The sequence below is a fragment of the Carcharhinus amblyrhynchos genome, chromosome 8, assembly GCF_965287045.1.
Source record: "Carcharhinus amblyrhynchos chromosome 8, sCarAmb.v2.hapA, whole genome shotgun sequence".
In the NCBI taxonomy this organism is placed as follows: domain Eukaryota; kingdom Metazoa; phylum Chordata; class Chondrichthyes; order Carcharhiniformes; family Carcharhinidae; genus Carcharhinus; species Carcharhinus amblyrhynchos.
Window position 1 is genome coordinate 76,536,557 of NC_137331.1, and position 21,018 is coordinate 76,557,574.

The window sequence follows — 21,018 nt, forward strand, 5'->3', positions numbered from 1 at the left end:
GCGATCCCACAATTGATGGATTTTATTAAAACTCTGCTGTCTACCTCCAGACATGAATAGTGGTTGACAATTAAACAACTACTGGGAGGAAGAGACACCATTAACATCCCCATCCTCAACATTGACAGAGGCCAGCATGTAAGTGCAAAAGACAACACTGGAATGTTGTCTTAGCCAGATGTGCTGAGTTTTAAGATTCCACATTTACAGATGCCAGGTTTCAGCCAATTCGATCCACTCTATGTGTTAGAAGAAATGCTGAGTGCACTGGATATAGCAAAGACTATGGGTAGAAATTTTCAGCATTTACTGCTGAATGTGAGCTCCATCCCCATGAGTCCTGACAACATCCCACTTGTAAAGCTGAAAAACTGTGTTCCAGAACTAACTGCACATCTGGCAAGTTGCTCCAGAAAAGCTACAATGTTAGCATCTATCTCACAGATTGGTGAATTGCCCAGGTACATTCTATTTACAAAAAGCAAGGATACCTCAATCCAATCAACTACTGTCCCATCGATTTACTATTAATCCTTAAGAATTCCTCATTCTTAAGGACTTTAAAGGCAGTGAAAAGAAAGCCATAAAAATGACAATATTTTGGAGAGCAACTCAGCCATAAAATGGGGAAGTATCTGGAGAACATTGGGTGATAAAAGTGGCAGGAGTTCAGAGGAGCTGAGCAGGGCCATAATTTTTTTTCTTCATTTGTGGGACATGGGCATCGCTGGCCAGCCAGCATTTATTGCCCATCCCAGTTGCCTGAGGGCAGTTAAGAGGCTGTAGCTCTGAGTTCACATGTAGGCCAGACCAGGTAAAGATGGAAGATTTCCTTCCCTAAAGGACATTAGCGAACCAGATGGATTTTTCTAACAATTGACAATGGTTTCATGGGCATCAGAAGATTCTTAATTCCACATTTTTTTTATATTGAATTCTAATTCCACTTCCTGCCGTGATGGGATTCGAACCCAGATCCTCAGAACATTAGTTGAGTTTCTGACTTAAGAATCTAGTGATAATACCACTAAGCCATCTTCTCCCCTAAAGATAGTGAGAGTTCAGAGAACATCACAGTCTGTGATATCAGAAACACAAATCAAGGTGTAACACCACAGAGAAGTCATAGCTTGATTTGCCGATATTGTTGTTTAGGAACTGAGTCTAAACATCTAGCAGATTAAAAATGTTAAGATAAATAACGAGAGAGTAGTTGCTGGTCTTATCTTTTATTTTTAAGCAAGTTTTATTACTACCAGTAAGGTGTGTTAAATTTAAAGTTTATTTAACACATAAGTAGGCTTATATTAACACTACAATCAAGTTACTGTGAAAATCCCCTAATTGCCACACTCCACTGCCTGTTTGGGTCCACTGAGGGAGGATTTAACATGGCCAATGCACCTAACCAGCACGTCTTTCCGACTGTGTGAAGAAACTGGAGTACCCAGAGGAAACCCACGCAGACACAGGGAGAACATGCAGACTTTACACAGACAGTGACACAAGCCGGGAATCGAACCTGAGTTCCTGGCACTGTGTGTGGGGGGAGGGGGCAGCATGGTGGCACAGTGGTTAACACTGTTGCCTTGTACTGCCAGGGACCCAGGTTCAATTCCCAGCTTGGGTCACTGCCTGTGTGGAGTTCTCCCTGTGCCTGCGTGGATTTCCTCCCACACTCCAAAAACGTGCTGGTTAGGTAATTTGGCTATGCTAAATTCTCCTTCAGTGTACCCGAACAGATGCCGGATTGTGATGACTAGATTTTTCACAGTAACATTATTGCAGTGTGAATGTAAGCCTACTTGTGACTGATAAGTAAACATTACTTTTACTTTACTCTGCACCATTCAGAAAGGATAGTAGGACTAGGGGATAAGATAAAGGGGGGGGGCGGTTTAGAACACAGTTGAGGAGGAACTTCTTCACTCAAAGGGTGGTGAATCTCTGGAATTCTCTACCCGTTGAAGTGGTGGAGGCTACCTCGCTAAATATTTTTAAGACGCGGGTTGATGGGTTTTTGATAAGAGAGGGGATTAAGGGTTATGGGGAGAGGGCGGGAATGTGAAACTGAGCCACGACAGACCAGCCATGATCTTATTGAATGGCGGGGCAGGGTCGAAGGGCTAGTTGGCCTACTCCTGCTCCTATTTCTTATGTTCTTATGTTCAAATTAGTCTTTGAGACAGGGCCAGTATCTTTTAAAAACTGGTAATTATTAAAGAAGAAAAAGACATAGGTCTACAATGAGACCAAGTGGGATAGTTATGGATTGATCCAATAAAAAGCTGAATGGCATCCTTCTATACTGTAAATTTTTATTGTGCTGTAGCTATACTTGCTTTAAATGTTTTATCTGAAGAGTAGAATCACAGAACAGTAGAATTACTGTTGATATCATTTCATTGATATCAACAAGTGGGCAGTATGGCAATCTTCTAAAACCACAAAATATTTGTGACTGCATTGAGTAAAGAAGCAAAGAAAGTAAGCAAAGAAAAACAATTTTAGGTTCCTAATTTGGCACAGGAAAATTTACTGCAAGAATTAACTTTTTGGCCATTACTTGATCAAATACACTATCAAAGTTATAATGGAGTTTTCCAAGATTTAATTGATATCAAATCCTGCAGAAAATTTGCATTTTGGTTTTTGGTTTTAAGCCTATGATAAAAAAAAGTCACAACAATTTAAACAATCAAATCAAATTTTTTCCACAGCTGCAATTAAAGTTGAACAATTTATGCAATGAAATAAAAAATAATACAATACGGTTAAAACAATTATTCTCACACTGATGTTTATGCAAGTGGAGGTGTTAAAGTTTCTACGCAGCCTATTTTTATTTTTACGATAACAAGATTGCTATATCATATCTACACATGCCTTGGATTTATTATTGTATTTGGCATGGTCAACATCATTACAGAATACAGGCAGGAAGTGATAGTGGAACAAGTATCCATTGTTTACAGTTCATCCTCATACCAAAGTAAGGTTTACAAGATTTGGTATTTGTACTCAATTCTAAGATCCCAAAACCAAATGGATATCTATGGAGGTGATTCCCTCTTTGAAAACCAAACACTTCTTCCAAAGTTTCAGAGCTATCTCTTCTGCTGGGGATTGATATAACTATCAGATGTAACTTGAGCAGATAGCACCCAGCACACAAACACACTGATGTTCTCAGTGGGATGTGGTGTGCATTTATGAATCCTCCTATAGGGAAATGAGTAATGTTTTTGACAAATTAACTTAAATGAAGAACTGAGACATTAATTTTTGTACAAATTTTCGAAAAGTCAACGTCATAAACATGGAAATGATTGATACTAATATTGCTGCTTAGTATCTTGAAGTTCATCAGAGAAATTCTGTTCTTTTTGGGTGAATATAATTTATGAGAAAGATACTTTGACAAGGTAAATCTGAAAATTCATTAATGAAATCAACAATGAACTAAACACCCACAAAACTGCTAAACAGCCAAGACTCATTGATTTTTATCAAATTGTTACATCTATTTAACATGCCTACTCTCTTTAATAATTAGCAATTTCCAAAATAAACATTTCGTTCTGTTTCAAACACTCATACTGGCATTGAAATTCTGTTACCTACATTAACTGCTATTAAATCAATTTCACAATCATTCAATTGAGAGGTGCAAGTGAAGTGATCAGTTTAGTAGATGCACATAGACTTGCATTCACATATTTTCACATGTTGAGTCCCCTATTTCAGTTGCGTGCCTTGAGAAAAACACTAAACAAGTAAAAGCTGAAAGTTCAGGGAAGTAGAGGCAGTTTTCTGAATATTCATTCTTAAGTGTAGAAACAACATTGTCTGACCACTTCATCACTTTTTGTAACAAGGTCAAAACAATTTTAAAAACAGCCATTAGAAAGGACATATCAGATTAGTCTTTTTAAAAACCTTTAAAAAATTACACAGAAGCCATTATGTTTAATTACAGCCTTGCACTCATTCCTCTGGAAATCATACAAAATATATTACAATGAATAAAGTTTTACAGAACAATTGTCATGTGCTATACTGCATTCAATTTTTTAAAAAAGAACAAGTCTTACATCAAGAGTTCAGGGCATAATATTAAAGTATGCTACCTATCTAGGATAACTAAAAAAACTAACTGAGAAATTTAAGTCAAGGACATAAGAAATACAGCAGAAATAAACCCTGCTCTGTAGAGTGGTATGAATGCTCTGCATTCAATACAATCTTGGCTGATTTACCTCAACCTGATCTTAATATATTTTTATTATTAGGTATTTTGCATAGATACTCATAGCATTACCTAGGATCACTGTAATCAACTGTCCCACCACCATTCATCTATTCTCCCATTCATGATATGCCAAGCTAAGAAGAATTTCATGGATCAAATTGAAGATTTTCCCTTTTGCCAAGAGGGAACAACCATTAGGGGGAAAAGTAGGAAGCACAGCTGTCCTACCATCGAGAAACAGGCAAAACTGCTAGATTGATACTGTCCATTGCTGCTCTTTCACTACATAGTATGGAATGTTGGAACATTCCGATTGTTTCTCTGCTTGGAATTCAAGCCTCCAACTAAAAAAGTGAACTGTCAAAACCCACCAGCTGAACTTCACCAAACGCTCCTCTCCCAATCACTTTAACAACTTCATAATCTTCTGCTTTCATTCTTAAGTCCCGAACTTTACTCATTGCATCTTTATCTGTAAAACAAATGTAAACAGTATTAGTTCATCTTTTTTGCAATTATTTACAGGTGAGAAATAATACTTAGTCATGACCAGATTTTGAAAGCTGCTAAGGACCAAACTAGCACCCATATTGCATGTTCGTGCTTCTGATAAAAAGCACATTATATACCAGCTTGGTGAACGTTTGGCACAGTTAACATCCACTAGAAAGTCACAGCAGGCAGATAACATCAGCATTGCATGCTGTTTAACGTTAGGATGCCATAGCTGCTATTTTGGCACTCAACGGTCCAGTTGAAGTCCTCTCTTAAGCTTGCAATGCTGAACATATTTTAAGCATCAGCAAGGACCTTTCACTAGCACTGTTTAAAGACATCAAGTACTTTCAAATAAGTTGATGTTTGATTTCTTCAGGTTGTTGCTAGACATTTCTACAAGTTCCTCGGTGCTTTCCATAACTGTTCCAAGTTGCAAAAGTCTACAGGAAATGGTGTGCCAATAGCTTTCATTGAATATCTGCACAAACCAGTTAATTTCCAGACATGGATGAGTGGGCTATTTATTAATTCTTCCTCTTAGAAATGAGCTTGACTGGGAAAATACCCAGAAGTCACAGAAATCAGGACATATTGCTGGATGAGTGAGGAGATGGTGAGCAAAAAGGGCTCTCGGCAGAAGACAATAACTGCTCAGGGAGCAATTTTCCTGTCCAAACCTCAGCATAGACCAGTGTGAGATAAATCTGCACTTCATTAAAGAAATCCTTACTGAAATCACCCAACTGCTGCAGCCACAACTCCAACCTAAGAGCAGGGTAAGGGCTGCATTGCCAATAGCTGGCAAGCTCACTGTGGTGATGCATTTTTTTGGCTCCTTTCAGGCTGGAGTTGGAGATACTAGCAACAAACATCTTGCACGCTGTTGCATAAACAAGGTCACAGAGGCTCTCTTTTAAAGCCAATGTCATATTCATTCCCTCTTGTAACAGACAAGTAGGCAGTCAACAGAGAAGTTTAATAGAATGAAAGGTTTCCACATGATGCAGTGCTATTGACTGCATGCACAACATTGCCATGTAAAAAAAACTGAAAGGGATTCCATTCCCTCAATGTCCAGTTTGTGCAAGCTCAATACCTGGCATTCTGGCAGCAGTCACACACTTTGGAACACAAGTGCCAGGCAATGACCATCTCCAATGAGGCAGAATCTAACTACTGTCCAATCACAGTCAATGACATTACCATCACTGAATCTCCCACTTGCGACATCCTGGGGGTTACCATTGACTAGAAACTGAACTTGACTGGCCATATAAATACTGTGCTACAAGGAAAGGTCAGCGACTGGGAATCCTGTGGGGACTAACTCATTTCCTGACTCCCCAAAGCCTGTCCACAATCAACAAGACACAAGTCATGAGTGTAACAGAATATTCTCCCCAAGTGGATGACTGCAGCTCCACAACACGCAAGAAAATTGACATCATCCAGGGCAAAGTAGTCTGCTTGATTAGCATCCCTTCTACAACTAGTCATAAAGGCTTACATCATGGAAACAGCTCTTTTGGTCCAACTTATTCAATCCACCCAGTTTTTAACAACTAAGCTATTCCCAATTGTCCACATTTGGCCCATATCCCTCTATACCCTTCTTACCTATGTAGCTGTCTAAATGCATTTTAAAAGACAAAATTGTACCCACCTCTATGAGTACTTCTGGCAGCTCATTCCAGACACACCACCCTCTGTGAAAAAATTGCCCTTCTGGACTCTTTTCTTTCTCTCCCCTTTCGCCTTAAACCTATGCCCTCTAGTTTTAGACTCGCCTACCTTTGGGAGAAGATTTTAATTATCTACCTCATCTATGCCCCTCATTATTTTATCGACCTCTATAAGATCATCCCCAGGCTCCTACGCACCAGGGGAAAAAATCCCAGTCTATCCAGCCTTTCCTTATAACTCAAACCATCAAGTCCCAGTAGCATCCTAATAAATCTTTTCTGCACTCTTTCTAGTTTAATAATATCCTTTCTATAATAGAGCGTCAGAACTGTACACAGTATTCCAAGTGTGGCTTTATCAATATCTTGCAACTTCAACAAGCTGTCCCAACCCCTATATTCAATGTTCTCACCAATGAAACCAAACATGCCATATTCACCACCCTGTCCACCTGCGACCTCACTTTTAAGTAGCTATGAACCTGTACCCCTAGATCTCTTTGTTCTACAACTCTCCCCAAAGTCCTACCATTAACTGAGTAAGTCCTGCCTTGGTTCAATCCACCAAAATGCATCACCTCGCATTTAACTAAGTTAAATTTATCTGCCATTCGTCAGACAACTGCCCAATTGATCAAGATCTTGTTGCAATTCTAGAAACCTTCTTCACTGTCCACTATGCCACCAATCTTGGTGTCATCTGCAAACTAACTAGCCTCCTAAATTCTCATCTAAATCATTAATATAAGTGACAAATAACAATGGATCCAGTTCCTAGGTTTTTCTCTGCAACCCTTCCTAAACAAAGGCACATTTCCACCCTCCAATCTTCAGGCACTTCACCTGTGGCTGTCGATGATTCAAATATCTCTGCTAGGGGTTCCGCAATTTTCTTTCATGGGATGTGGGTGTCACTGACAAGGCTGGCATTTATTCCCTTTCCCTAATTGCCCTTGCGGTGGTGGTGAGTCGCACTCTGTAGTCCATCTGGCACAGATGCATTCACAGTACTGTTAGGAAGGGATTTTCAGGATTTTGATCCAGCGACTGTGATGTAGTTCCATGCCCTTCACTTTAAAAGGAGTACTCTTACCCTGAACCTGCTTAACACACTTTTGAAAACCTCCCAATTGCCAGATGTCACTTTGCCTACCGACGGGCTCCCCCAATCAACTTTTGAAGGTTCCTGCCTAATACCATTAAAATTGGCCTTACCTCAATTTAGAATTTTAACTTTTGGGCCAGACCTTCATTCTCTATAATGGAATTCCTGATAATCTCCCCCTGATTACATAATTCATTTACACTGTCGTGAATTATGAAAGGACGCCCATGGCACACAACTGGCGAGCTGAACCCATCAGAGGAGTTCAGCTTAAATGCCAAAGCTTTAAATGACATAAATTAGGTGTATACAAATTATTAAGACAGGCAGTGTAAACAGATATGCCAAAGCTTAATAGTTATACATAATTCAAAACCATTTGGTTAATTTGCTCAATAGCCACGAAGATAAAAGAAATTATCATCAGGTGGCAAATAAACTTGGGATGTGATGCTTATTGGGAAAACATTGTTGACTTTGGGATTGTCTCTAAAACCACATGTATACGTTACATCTTTATGCATATTATGAATGGCAAATTTACTGGATTTTGACATATATTTTTTCTTTCTTCCTGACCAAACTTCTAAAGGTGCCACAGATATATCTGACACAAAACTATATATTTTTTAAACATTCTTTCATGGGATGTGGGTGTCACTGGCAGGGACAGCATTTGTTCCCTTTCCCTAATTGCCCTTGAGAAGATGGTGAGTCGCACTTTTGAATTACTGCAGTCCATCTGGCACAGGTGCATCCATAGGACTGTTAGGAAGGGAATTCCAGGATTTTGATCCAGCAACTGTGAAGTAGTTCCACGTCAGGATACTATATTGCTTGGAGAGGAATTTACAAGTGGCTGTGTTTCATGCATCTGCTGCCCTTGTCTTTCTAAGTGATAGATTTAGGTTTAGAAATTGCTGTTGGAGATGGTTTGACTATTTTTCACAGTACACCTTGGTACACAGTGCTATCACCGTGCGTGAGGTAAGTAAATTTCTATGTGTGGGCGGGTTGGGGGAGCAGTGGTGAGAAAGAAATCAAGTGGCCTGCTTTGCCCTGGATGGTGTTGAACTGTTTCAGTGTTGTTAGACCTCACTCATCGAGGCAAGTGGAAAGTATTCCATCACACTCCTGACTTGTGCCTTGTAATGGTGGACAGATTTTGGGGAGACAAAAGGTGAATTACTCTTGTAGCTACAATATTTCAATAAAGCCAGCTGGTTAAAAAAAAGCACTGCAGCCAATCTTTACTGTTTAACATTTATTTAGAGAATTAAACATTACAAGCAAACACCTCCAAATTCAACTACCAGCCAAACCACTTCCCCGCATGAGTTTCAGTGACTGTCTCCTTGTAGTTGTTAGATTTCAGACTCTCCTGCCAGATATGAAGGGCACCTGGCCAGCCTACACTATCCCTTCCATCTTTGTCCTGCCACGATTCCATCAGTACCCACTAACCCCTCCTTAGTCATCTTCCACACACCTTGCACTGCCACCACCTGGTCTCAAGCATAGGCTGGTATTTACAGACATTCCCCAAAGAGGATATTGCAGTGACGACACACTGTGGGGAAAAAACTCTACATATTTTGCTGGATTCCCTAAGCTTTGGAAAGTGGCAGAATCAGAGAGATTTTCCTAGCCCCTTCAGCACCAGAAAGCTGAGTGAGTACTGGAACCATCTAACAAAGCAATTAAATGGTTAATTTTGGATGCTTCCATCAGTTTTATACCAATAGCTATGCTGAAGGAGTTGGAAGAAATAAAGCCACTTCCAACTTCAGCATAACTACTCTAGACACCTAGGCTGAACCTCGCACAGAACATCCCTAACACCACCACCACCTAAGGCTAAGTGGTGATCTAACTGATGCTTTTAAAATAATGAAGGGAATTGACATGGCTAATAGGAAACAATGCTTTGTTTTCATACAAGAATTGTGTAAAAAGAGTTAATAATCTTAAAATCAGAAGTAACTTGATTAAAAGCAAAGCCAAAAGTAAAATTCTTGACACAGAGGGTTGAGAAGGAACTTGATTAAAACCAAAGCCAAAAGTAAAATTCTTGACACAGAGGGTTGAGAAGGAATGCAGTATCTAAGATGAGCATGGATGTGTAATGATTAAAGGAAGAAAGATAAGCCCTCGGGAAATAAAAGTACAAAGGATGTGGGGAAATGTTGGAGAATTGGAATTTAAAAGATAAATAGTCACCAGTGCAAACAAAATAGTAGAGCAGGCTCAATGAGCTAAAGGCTTATCACCATTCATATGATCTTACAAAATCTCATTACAACTATGTTCCAAGGCAATAGCTACCAATTTAAAACCACAGCTTTCAGTTAAAACGTCTGGTAGCAATGGCCCACCAATCTTTTTCTCCGCTCTTTGCTGCTTCCTGACAATTTGGAATTATTAAAAAATTATATTCCAAACCATTAGTTGTGTGCAGACGGTGTGACACATTTAGTGTGTTCCACTTGACTGTTCATTTCTATTGATCAGTGTCTCAGTAATGATGTTTACTGAAGGTCAAGTGGAGATGGCTAGATGTTCTTGATCAAGACGTTAGTTGGCACTTCTGCAGCATGACTTTAACTGCCAATGCAAGTTCAAGCCTATGTTCTCCAGGTTGTTATATAGACTGACAGAGAGGGTTCCTGAGCAGAACACTGAACCAGTTCAGTCAGAGGTGGTCCTACAGTGATACACTGATAGAACCACAGAACACACCAGTACAGAAACAGGTCTTTTGGCTCTTCTTGGCTGTGCTGAACCATTTTCTGCCCAGTCCCACAGACCTGCACCTGGACCATATCCTTCCACACACCTCTCATCCATGTACCTGCCCAAGTTTTTCTTAGATGTTAAAAGTGAGCCCGCATTTACCACTTCATCTGGCAGCTCATTCCACAGTCCCACCACTCTGAAGAAACCTCCCCTAATATTCCCTTTAAACTTTTCCCCCTTCACCCTTAATCCACGTCCTCTAGTTTTTTTTCTCCCCTAGCTTCAGTGGAAAAAGCCTGCTTGCATTCAGTCTATCTATACCCACCATAATTTTTTATACCTCAATCAAATCTCCCCTCATTCTTCTACACTCCAGGGAATAAAGTCCTAACCTCCTTAACCTTTCTCTGTAACTCAGTTTCCCAGCAACATCCTTGTAAACCTTCTCTGCGCTCTTTCAAGCTTATTAATATCCTTCTTGTAATTAGGTGACCAAAACTGCACACAATACTCTAAATTCAGCCTCACCAATATCTCATACAACCTCACCATAACATTCCAGCTCTTATAAATCAAAGTATTGAGTATAAAGGCCAATGTTCCAAAAGCACTCTTTATGACCCTATCTACCTGTGAAGCCACTTTTAGGGAATTATGTATCTCCCAGATCCTTCTGTTCTACTTCAGTGTCCTACCATTTACCACATGTGTTCTATCTTGGTTTATCCTTCCAAAGTGCAATACCTCACACTTGTCTGCATTAAACTCCATCAGTCATTTTTCAGCCCGTTTTCCTAGCTGGTCCAAATCCCTCTGCAAGCTTTGAAAACCTTCCTCACTGTCCACTACTCCTCCAATCTTTGTATCATCAGCAAATTTACTGATCCAATTTACTACATTATCATCCAGATCATTGATATAGATGACAAACAACAACGGACCCAGCGCTGATCCCTGTGGCACTAGTCACAGGCCTCCACTCAGAGAAGCAATCCTCCACTGCCACTCGCTGGCTTTTTCCATTGAGCCAATGTCTAATCCAATTTATTACCTCTCCATGTATACCCAGCAAAGTGAGCTCTCCACTCCAGAGAGGTAAGGTCACTTACGTAACACCTGAAGATACAGACATAAAAACATAAAGAAGGGTTAGTGTAGGCCATTCAGCCTTTTGAGTCTGTAGCAGATGAGATATTTTGAGGCCATTTAACAAGATCATGGTTGGCCTTCTGCCTCACCCATCTTTTTGGACAACCCCCAAAATCCCTTAATTCTATTTGCACCATTGAATATACTCAACAACTGAGCATTCTTAACTCTCCAAGGGAGAGTACCTTGTACGATTTAACACAGTTATGGAAAAAGACAAAGATGGACCAGAAATAAAGGTTCTGAACTGTGGGAAGGCCATTTTTATTGGATAACACAGGACCAAAGTGAACTGGGAACAACTATTTATAGGAAAATCCACATTAGAGCAGTGGGAGTCATTCAAAAATGAAATGGAGTACAAAGTCAACATGTTCCTGCAAAGATAAAGGATGGGACCAAAAGATCCAGAGAAACCTGGATGTCAAAGGATATACAGAATTGGAGAAGGAAAAAGAGAAAGGCTGATGGCAGATACAGGGGGCTTAAAACATTGGATGTGTGAGAGGAGTAGAGAAAGTGCAGAGGGGTATTTAAAAGGAAATTAGGAGTGAAGAGTGAAAAAGCACTAGCAGGCAAAGGAAAATCCCAAGGTGTTTTCTAAGTATGTTAGGGGCAAGTGGGTAACCAGGAAAAGAGTAGGGTCCATTAGGAACCTAACTGACAACCTGTGTGTGGAGCCAAATGATGTGGTAGATAAGATATTAAGTAAGTATTGTGCATCGGTAATCATCATGGAGAAAGACGTTGCTGGCATAAAAAGCAGGGAAGGGGACTGTGATATAATTGAACAGATCATTTAGAGGGAGGTGATCATTTAACGGGCTTAAAAGTGGATAAATCCCCAGGTCCAGATGAGATGTATCCGAGACTGCTATGTGAGGCAAGGGAGCAGATTGCAGGGGCTCTCATGTTAATTTTCAAATTTTGTCTGGCCACGGATGAGGTGCTAGAAGACTAGAGGACAGCTACATGGTTCCATTATTCAAGACGGGAAGTAGGGAAAATTTAGGCAATCACAGACCAGTGACTATTGTTAGTGGCAGGGAAATTACTCAGAAAATTCTGATGGACAGAATTAACCTCCACTTGGAAAGGCAAGGATTAATTAAGGACAGTCAGCATGATTTTGTCAAGGGGAGATCACTTCTCACAAATTTGATTGTATTTTTTAAGGGGTGACTAGTGTGTAGATGAGGGTAGTGCAGTTGATGTAGACTACAAGTAAGGCTTTTGACAAGGTCCCACATGGGAGAGAAGGTAAGCCCATGGGATTCAGGACAATTTAGAAAATTGGGTCCAAAATTGGCTTAGTGGCAGAAGGCAGGTGGTGATGGTCGAAGGTTGCTTTTGGTGACTGGAAGCCAGTGTCCCATGGCGTACCGCTGACATTGGTGCTGGATCCCTTGCAGTTTGTACTGTACATTAATGATCTACACAAATCATTAATTCAACATTAATGTGGGGGTATGATCAGTAAATTTGCAATGACATAAAAATTGGTGATGTGGTAAATATTGAGGAGAAAAGCCTGAGATTACAGGACACTATAGACAGGCTGGTTAAATGAGCAGAGCCGTGGCAAATGGAATTTAACCCTGAAACATGAGGTGATGCATTTTGGGAGGCAAGAGAATACACAATGAATGGTAGGATGCTCTGAAGTACAGAGGACCAGAGGGACTTTGGGGTGTATGTTCAAAGATCCCTCTGACAGCAGGACAGGTAGTTAAGATGGTTAAGAAGGCATATAGGATACTTGCCTTTATTAGCCGAGGCATAGAATATAAAAGCAGGGAGGTTATAATGGAGCTGTATAAAACATTCAATAGGCCACAGCTAAAGTACTGTGTGCAATTCTGGTCGCCACGCTATAGGAAGGATGTGATTGCACTAGAAAGGGTGCAGAGAAGATTCACCAGGATGTTGCCTGGGCTGGACTGTTTCAGCTATGAAGAGTAGTTGGTTAGGCTGGGGTTGTTTTCCTTACAGTAGAGAAGGCTAAGGGGGTTCTGATCAAGGTGTATGAAGTTATGAAGGATGTAGATAGGGTTGAGAGGAAGAATCTTGACTGCCAGCTACCATAACCCCCATTAACTATCCAACCTGGCATCCTGAAGGAATAAGGCTTCAAATATGTGCTTCAAAAATGCAGTGTGCAGATTCAAACACCACAGCTTGCGTTTTTGCAAGCTTAAACATGCTAACTCTCAAAACTTGCTGAATCTTAACTTTAAAAATCTCCATGTTTAATTTGCCAAATGAGAAGGCCGTAAACATATCATAGGAACATTACAATAGGAGTCAGAGGCCATTCGGCTCCTCATGTCTCCTCCGCTAGTCAATTAGATCATGGCTGATCTGATGTGGCATTAACTCCACTTTCCCACCTGTCCCCACTAATCTTTAACTTCCTTGCCAATCAAAACTCTGTCTAACTCAGTCTTAAATACATGTCCAGTGCTCGTTGGAGGGGAGAATTTCAAATATTAACAAGCCTCTGAAACAAGAAATTCCTCATCTCCATGGGAGGAAGCACCTTGGCTGGAATTTTACAGCCGTTCACACCCCACCACTGCTGCAGGCGAGTATGGAGAGAATTTCGCACTCAGCCACATGTCCACTCACTGCAGTAGGACAGCACAATCTTGCCAGTGTGAATTGTCAGAAAATTCTGGCCCTTATTTTGAAACTGTGCTCCCTAATTCTAGATTCTCTCAGCATCTACCTTGGCAACTTCCCTAAGAATGTTATATATTTTAATAAGATCATCTCTATTCTTTTAAACTCAAAATATATATGGGTTAGATGGATTGGCCATGCTAAACTGCCCCTTAGTGTAAGGGGATTAGCTAGGGTAAATATGTGGGATTACAGGGATGGGGCCTGGGTGGGATTGTGGTCGGTGCAGACTCGGTGGGTCAAATAGCCTCCTCCTGCATTATACGATTCTATGATTCTATAAAATGCAAACCTTAAAGGAAAGGAACAGGAAAAAAGTAACTGCTTGCGAATTACAAAAAAGATGATGGAAAAGGCATGAGGAAAACCAGCCAACATACTTCAAAAGCCAAAGTCTAATTATAGAAGTATTCTTAAATAGTTTAGATCAGTACTAACAAAATTAATTCAAATGAAGTTCAACACTATATTTTTCACCCTGCCCCCTCAAATGGAGTTACTCTCAACAGTGTTCCAATCAATCTTATTTTGCATCAATAACCAGCTTAACCTTTGGAACACAGATTTTTATCTCTTGGCAAATTTAATGGAAAATAAATTAGAAAAATTCCCACAGGGATTTGCATACATATCCATGTACAATTCTAGAGCTGGCTGATCCTCAGCACTAAGTAAATTAGAAAATAACCATTCTGTCCTTTCCCAAAAATAAAGATGATCTTTTCAAAGTCATCGCAAGGTCTGAGTTTAATCTGCAATAGCCAACAATAAAATGCATCCAACAGCAACATTTTCATATAATAAATTACTTTTGTTTGTGATGATCTGTTTGCTCCCATATGTGCATTCTTAATACTAAAAATAGCATACCTATTGGTTGATATTTGTAAATGTAAATAAAAACCATCAGGTATACTTACACAGTTGATTGAACCTTGCTAAGCACCATCAGTGCTTACTCAGAGGGTAGTAAGGGCGTGGAATGCCCTGCCTGCAGCAGTTGTGGACTCGCCAACTTTAAGGGCATTCAAATGGTCACTGGATAGGCATATGGATAATATTGGAATAGTTTAGGTTAGAGGGTCATTAGATTCATTCCACTGGTTGGCGCAACATTGAGGGCCGAAGGGCCTGTACTGCGCTGTAACGTTCTATGCTCTATGTAGTCATAAAGGAGAATGAAAGGATGTTGTAATTTTAATATGTTCAAAACCATGATTTTTGGTTAAGTGGACATTGCTACATGATGCATGGTAAAATATCCTCCGGGTTTCAATGTTGCAACCATCTTCTAGAAACATAATCATTAGCAGTTCATTGCCAACTCATTCTTTAAGGAGCTGTAAAGTTAAAGGATGAAAGCAGCACAATCTTAGTTCTGATGGAGTTGGTGACCTGAAAGGTTAACTCCTGTTTCTCTATCCACATATGTTGGCAGATCTATTTCTAGCATTGTGTGTTTTTATTTCATATTTCCAGTATCCACAGTATGTTGTTATTGACTCTTATTCACCTTATTTCCATTTTTTGGTTTTTTTTCCTTCAATCCTTAAATGTTGTTGGTTAAGAAGGTGGACTGAAACTGTCCTTGCTTCAACTTGCCACTTTAGCAACATGCAGGGCAAATAATGCGAGCTCTGGGTAAGGGAAAGTCTAATTAACAGGACATGTGGAAAAAAACCTTGCTCTGGCCAAAATGAGGCCTATACTTTTAAATTTCTTCCAGAAAGAAGTTATAAAGCTAAACTATTCATTATTTTCTTTTGTCAGATAATCCCAACAACTATAAACTTGAAATGTCTGCACAAATATACAACTTTTGCCATGTAGAAGTTTTTACTTTACCTCAGCTGTCTGGACAACTGGTTAGTGATGCAAAACGACCCCAATAGCAATGGTTCAATTCCTGTACCAGCTGAGGTTATTCACGAAGGCCGCACCTTCTCAACCTTGTCCCTCATTTGAGGTGTGCTGACTCTCAGGTTAAAATAACCACCAGACACAGCCTATGGTCATGACAACTTTACCTTACTTTTAGAAATTGGGAGACTATTAATGTATAGAAAGATGAAATATACTGCCTTCATTTAATCTACAATTTTATCTTCTTCCTAGCAACATTCATGCATTTGGAGAGGCAGGGATTATTCAAGAATAGTCAGCATGGTTTTGTTAAAGGGAAGTCATGTCTGACCAACTTGACTGATTTTCTCGAAGAGAAAATGAAGGTAAAACATTTGACGGAATTACTTGGACTTCAGCATGACTTTTGATAAGGTCCCACATGGGAGACTGATAAGTGAAGGAAATTTGGCAAACTGGAACCAGAATTGGCTGAATGGCAGGAAGCAGAAGGTGATAGTCAAGGAGTGTTTTCTTTTTGATTGGATGCCTGTGTCCAGTGAGGTCTCACAGCGTCAGTGTTGGGGCCCTTGGTGTTTGTGGTTTATAAAAATAATTAGACTTGGAAATAGGAGAGTTGGTCGGTAAGTTCGTGGATGATACAAAGATTTGTGGGTGGTAAATACTGAGGAGGATAGCCTTGGACTATAAATGGGCTGGTCAGTGGCATATGGAATTCAGTACTGATAAGTGTGAGGTGATGCAGTTGGGCAGGACAAACAACGTAAGAGAATACATGATGAACAACAGGACCCTGGGAAGCACCAAGGGTCAGAGGGATCTTGATATGCATGTACACCAGTCCCTTCAGATAGTTGGACAGGTGGATAAAATGGTTAAAAAGGCATATGGCATACCTGCTTTTATTAGCCAAGGCATAGAGTTTAAAAGCAGGGAAAATATGCTAGAACTGTATAAAACATTGGTTAGGCCACAGCTAGAGTATTGTGTGCAATTATCAAATCCACATTACAGGAGCTATGTGAGAGCATGGAATAAGTGCAGAGGAGATTTACTGAGATGTTGCCTGGGCTGGAGAGTTTTAACTATGAAAAGAGATTGCATAGGCTGGGGTTATTTTCCCTGGAGCAGAGGAGACTGAGTGGGACATGATTGAGATGTATAAAATTATGAGGGGCATGGACAGAGTAGACAGGAAGTAACGTTTCCCCTTGGTGGAGGATTCAAAGACCAGGGGCATCGATTTAAGCTAAGGGGCGGGAAGTTTGGGGAGAATGTGGGAAATAACTTCTTTCACTCAGAGGACAGTTGGAATCTGGAATTCACTGTCTGAAAGGGTAGTGGAGGCAGAGACCCTCATTACATTTAAGAAGTATTTAAATGTGCATTTGTGATACCAAGGCACATAAGGCTATGGGCCAAGTGCTGGAAAATGGGACTAGAATAGAATCATAGAACCCTACAATGCAGAGAGAGGCCCTTCGGCCCATCCAGTCTGCACTGACCACAATCCCACTGAGGCCCTAGCCCCATATTTTACCTGATAAATCCCTCTAACCTAGGCATCCCAATACATTAAGGGGCAATTTTAACATGGCCAATCAACCTAACCTGCACATCTTTGGACTGTGGGGGGAAACCGGAGCACCTGGAGGAAACCCACGCAGACACGAGGAGAATGTGCAAACTCCACACAAACCGTGACCCAAGCCAGGAATCAAACCCACGTCCCTGGAGCTGTGCAGCAGCAGTGCTAACCACGGTGCTACCGTGCCGCCCTACTAGTTAGGTATTTTTGATCAGTGCAGTCGCCATGGGTCAAAGGGCCTTTTCTGTGCTTCAGGCCTCTATGACTCCATGATTCATAAGAACATATAAGAAATAGGAGCAGGAGTAGGCCATCTAGCCCCTCGAGCCTGCCCCGCCATTCAATAAGATCATGGCTGATCTGTCATGGCTCAGTTCCACTTTCCCGCCCTCTCCCCATAACCCTTAATCCCCTCGCTTATCAAAAACCCATCAACCCGCGTCTTAAAAATATTTAGCGAGGCAGCCTCCACCACCTCAACGGGCAGAGAATTCCAGAGATTCACCACCCTTTGAGTGAAGAAGTTCCTCCTCAACTCCATTCTAAACCGCCCCCCCTTTATCTTGAGGCTGTGCCCCCTAGTCCTACTGTCCTTTCTGAGCGGGAAGAGTCTCTCCACCTCTATCCTATCCATCCCATTCATCATCTTATACGTCTCACAATAGCTTTGTTTGAAAATAATTAATTTGAAATATTTCTGAATATTTTACATTCAACAATACTTACATCGATTTATGAAGTTGTCAATGTTTTTGTTTTTTCTTAAGGCAGGAAAGTCCAAGTCATAAATTAAGGCATCCAAGCTATCCTACAAGAAAAAGAACAGGTTTTGAAAAAAATGACAACTATACTGCAGATCACGTGCAACTTGCAAGAAACAATGTTAAAAAGAGTTTACTTCTAGTGCGTTGTGATAGGTACTGTATTGAATGTTAAAAAAACGATTAGGCTGAATATTCAACTTTCCTTGAAAAACCGATGTATTGATTAAAATAAATGCCAGGGCTCGTTATTATGTCTGTAAAATAATATAAGAATTTCCTAATCCTTGTCACAAGAAGGTTGAGACCAAATAATATTTTTGCAGAATGCAAAGATCATTTCTAAATGTAAGTATTGTGAAATAGGAGTATCAAATATCATTTTGGTATATTTGGCATTACCAAGACTTTCTTCATCCAATACAAAATAAAAAGTGAGAAATTAGGATACAAATCTGATTATGATAGTAAGTAAAACAGAAGCTAGTAAACTGAACTTTGAACAATGGAGCAGGGTTTTGAAATAAAAAGAGAATCATGAGCCTCTTGCTTAGCCTTAATCGTTGTGGAAAAAGCAACCACTAAATATATTTCAAACGTGATAAGACAATTTTGGACCTATTCCAAAGCAAGTTCGACCTATATTAAACTTGTACAGTCAATCAGTGAAAGCCTCTTAGATACAAGGTACAAACAATGCATGTTTCTGTGCACTGGGCATAATTCCAATTCTGCGTCAAACCTAATGTAAAAGTGTTTGAAGGAGCTTTTGCGCACAATTAATCCAATAGCAATTAATTTAAAATGCTTAAGCACTGAGAATTAAATGGGCTGTATCGTGGTACATTGTCTAACTTAAAGCCTAACAGTGGAGAGAGGAACTTTGTGTGTGTGTGTGTGTGTGTGTGTGTGTGTGTGTGCGCGCGCGCGTGCGCGCAAGTACTATCCTGGGCACCCAAACTGAGGATTCTGAAAGGCTGTATAAGCAAAGTATTGCCAGGTGCAATATAAACTGCAGTCACTAATCTTAATGGTAGAAATCTAAACATAGTCCTAGATTTTGTGTTAGGAGTAATGATGAAATTGTCAGCATTCACCATCATTACTATTCTGGAACTGATGACAACTTTTGGAGTCTGCAATTATAAAGTGAAAATCCTGAAACTGCTGTCAGAGATTGTATGCTTATCCATACTGTGAGCTGTTGAAGCACCCAGAGTGGAATCAAGTAGAAAACTGAAATTGACAAGAATTTGCACTTTTGACACTATTAGTCACACTGTAAAAATCCTTGAAAATGGGTGGTGTACTAAATTCAGAAATACTGCTGAACAATCTCACCAGGCCATTTCACCTTTGTGATTGGGTGTTGCGAAAATCTGGTTCATGGTTTCTATGTTTGAGAAGATACCTTTTAATCTTAAGAATTAGTTTTAACTTTAGATAAATGGAAAAAACGTGGTTATAAAAACTGAAAAACAATCCTCATGAAAAGGCTAAAACCTAGGTTTAATTAATCTGTCTTTATCTTACATGGTGAGAGTTGGCCGTGAAAAGAAAACTTACAACAACGGGTGATCCATTTCTGCACCTCTTGGTAGGGCTAGCATGCTTAATATTTATCTCCATATAAGCTAAGACTTAGAAATTCCAGAACTCAGGGTTGTAATTTCCTTTGGAAATACAAATTATTCATACGGGTTACAGGATCAAAGGTAAAATAATTGGTTTGCATTGATGGAACTATCCCAAACCGTGCCATGCTGCCATGAAGACTTGGTTATAAGCATCTTTTGTTTAATTTATTTGCGTATGTTTGCTATCCAAAGCAAACAACCCCATTTGGGAATAGGCAGAGGTAGTTGCATCTTTAGTTCTGTTGTAGACTGCATCTCAAAAAATTGAGAGAGCCAGCAAGCAGTGAAAATACTAACTTCATCTTTCACTACATGTAATGCAGTTAGAGGCTTAATTTCAGTCTAGTTTCTGTGAGGGAAAACAGCTGGAAGATTTATGTTAGTTTTTAGCTGAGCAGGATTAATTCGGAAAGCTGTGGGAAGGTAGTTGGGTATATGCTGACAACCTGAACAAGGGCCTGAAACACCTACAGTCATGAAGTCTGCAAAGACCATAAGACGTAGGAGCAGAAGTAGATCATTTTTGGCTGATTGAGTTTGCTCTGCCATTCAACGAGATTATGGGTGATTTGATATAAAGTTTATTTATTATTAGTCACAAGTAAGGCTTACATTAATACTGCAATGAAATTACTGTGAAATTCCCCCAGTTGCCACACTGCAGCGCCTGTTTGGGTAAATGCACCTAACTCGCATGTCTTTCAGACTGTGGGAGGAAACTGCAGCACCTGGAGGAAACCCACGTAGACACGGGGAGAACGTGCAAACTCCACACAACCAGTGACCCAAGCCGGGAATCGAACCCGGGTCCCTGGCGCTGTGAGGCAGCAGTGTTAATCACTGTGCCACCATGCCTCCCCAAGCTCCACATTCCCACTTTATTCCCATACCAAGTAAAAATGACTATCTCAGCCTTGAACATGTTTAAAGATTCAGCCTTAATCTTCTCTGTAATAAAGAATTCCTAGATGCGCTACCCTCAGAGAAGAAACTTCCCCTCATCTCTATCTTAAATGTGCGACCACTTATTCTGAGATTATGTCCTGTGGTCCTAGATTTTCCCAC

At 40.2% G+C, this 21,018-nt stretch overlaps 1 protein-coding gene across 1 annotated transcript in view; it reads right to left on the bottom strand.

The window, feature by feature from the left end:
- The window catches only part of rock1 (Rho-associated, coiled-coil containing protein kinase 1), a 140,045-nt gene that overhangs the window by 79,055 nt on the left and 39,972 nt on the right, over positions 1-21,018 (bottom strand). Inside the window, exons 2-3 of the mRNA XM_080194293.1 lie at positions 18,282-18,363; positions 4,624-4,724 (exon numbers count right to left, since the gene is read on the bottom strand). Coding sequence (XP_080050419.1) covers positions 4,624-4,724; positions 18,282-18,363 — 183 coding nt within the window. The remainder of the gene's footprint in view (positions 1-4,623; positions 4,725-18,281; positions 18,364-21,018) is intronic.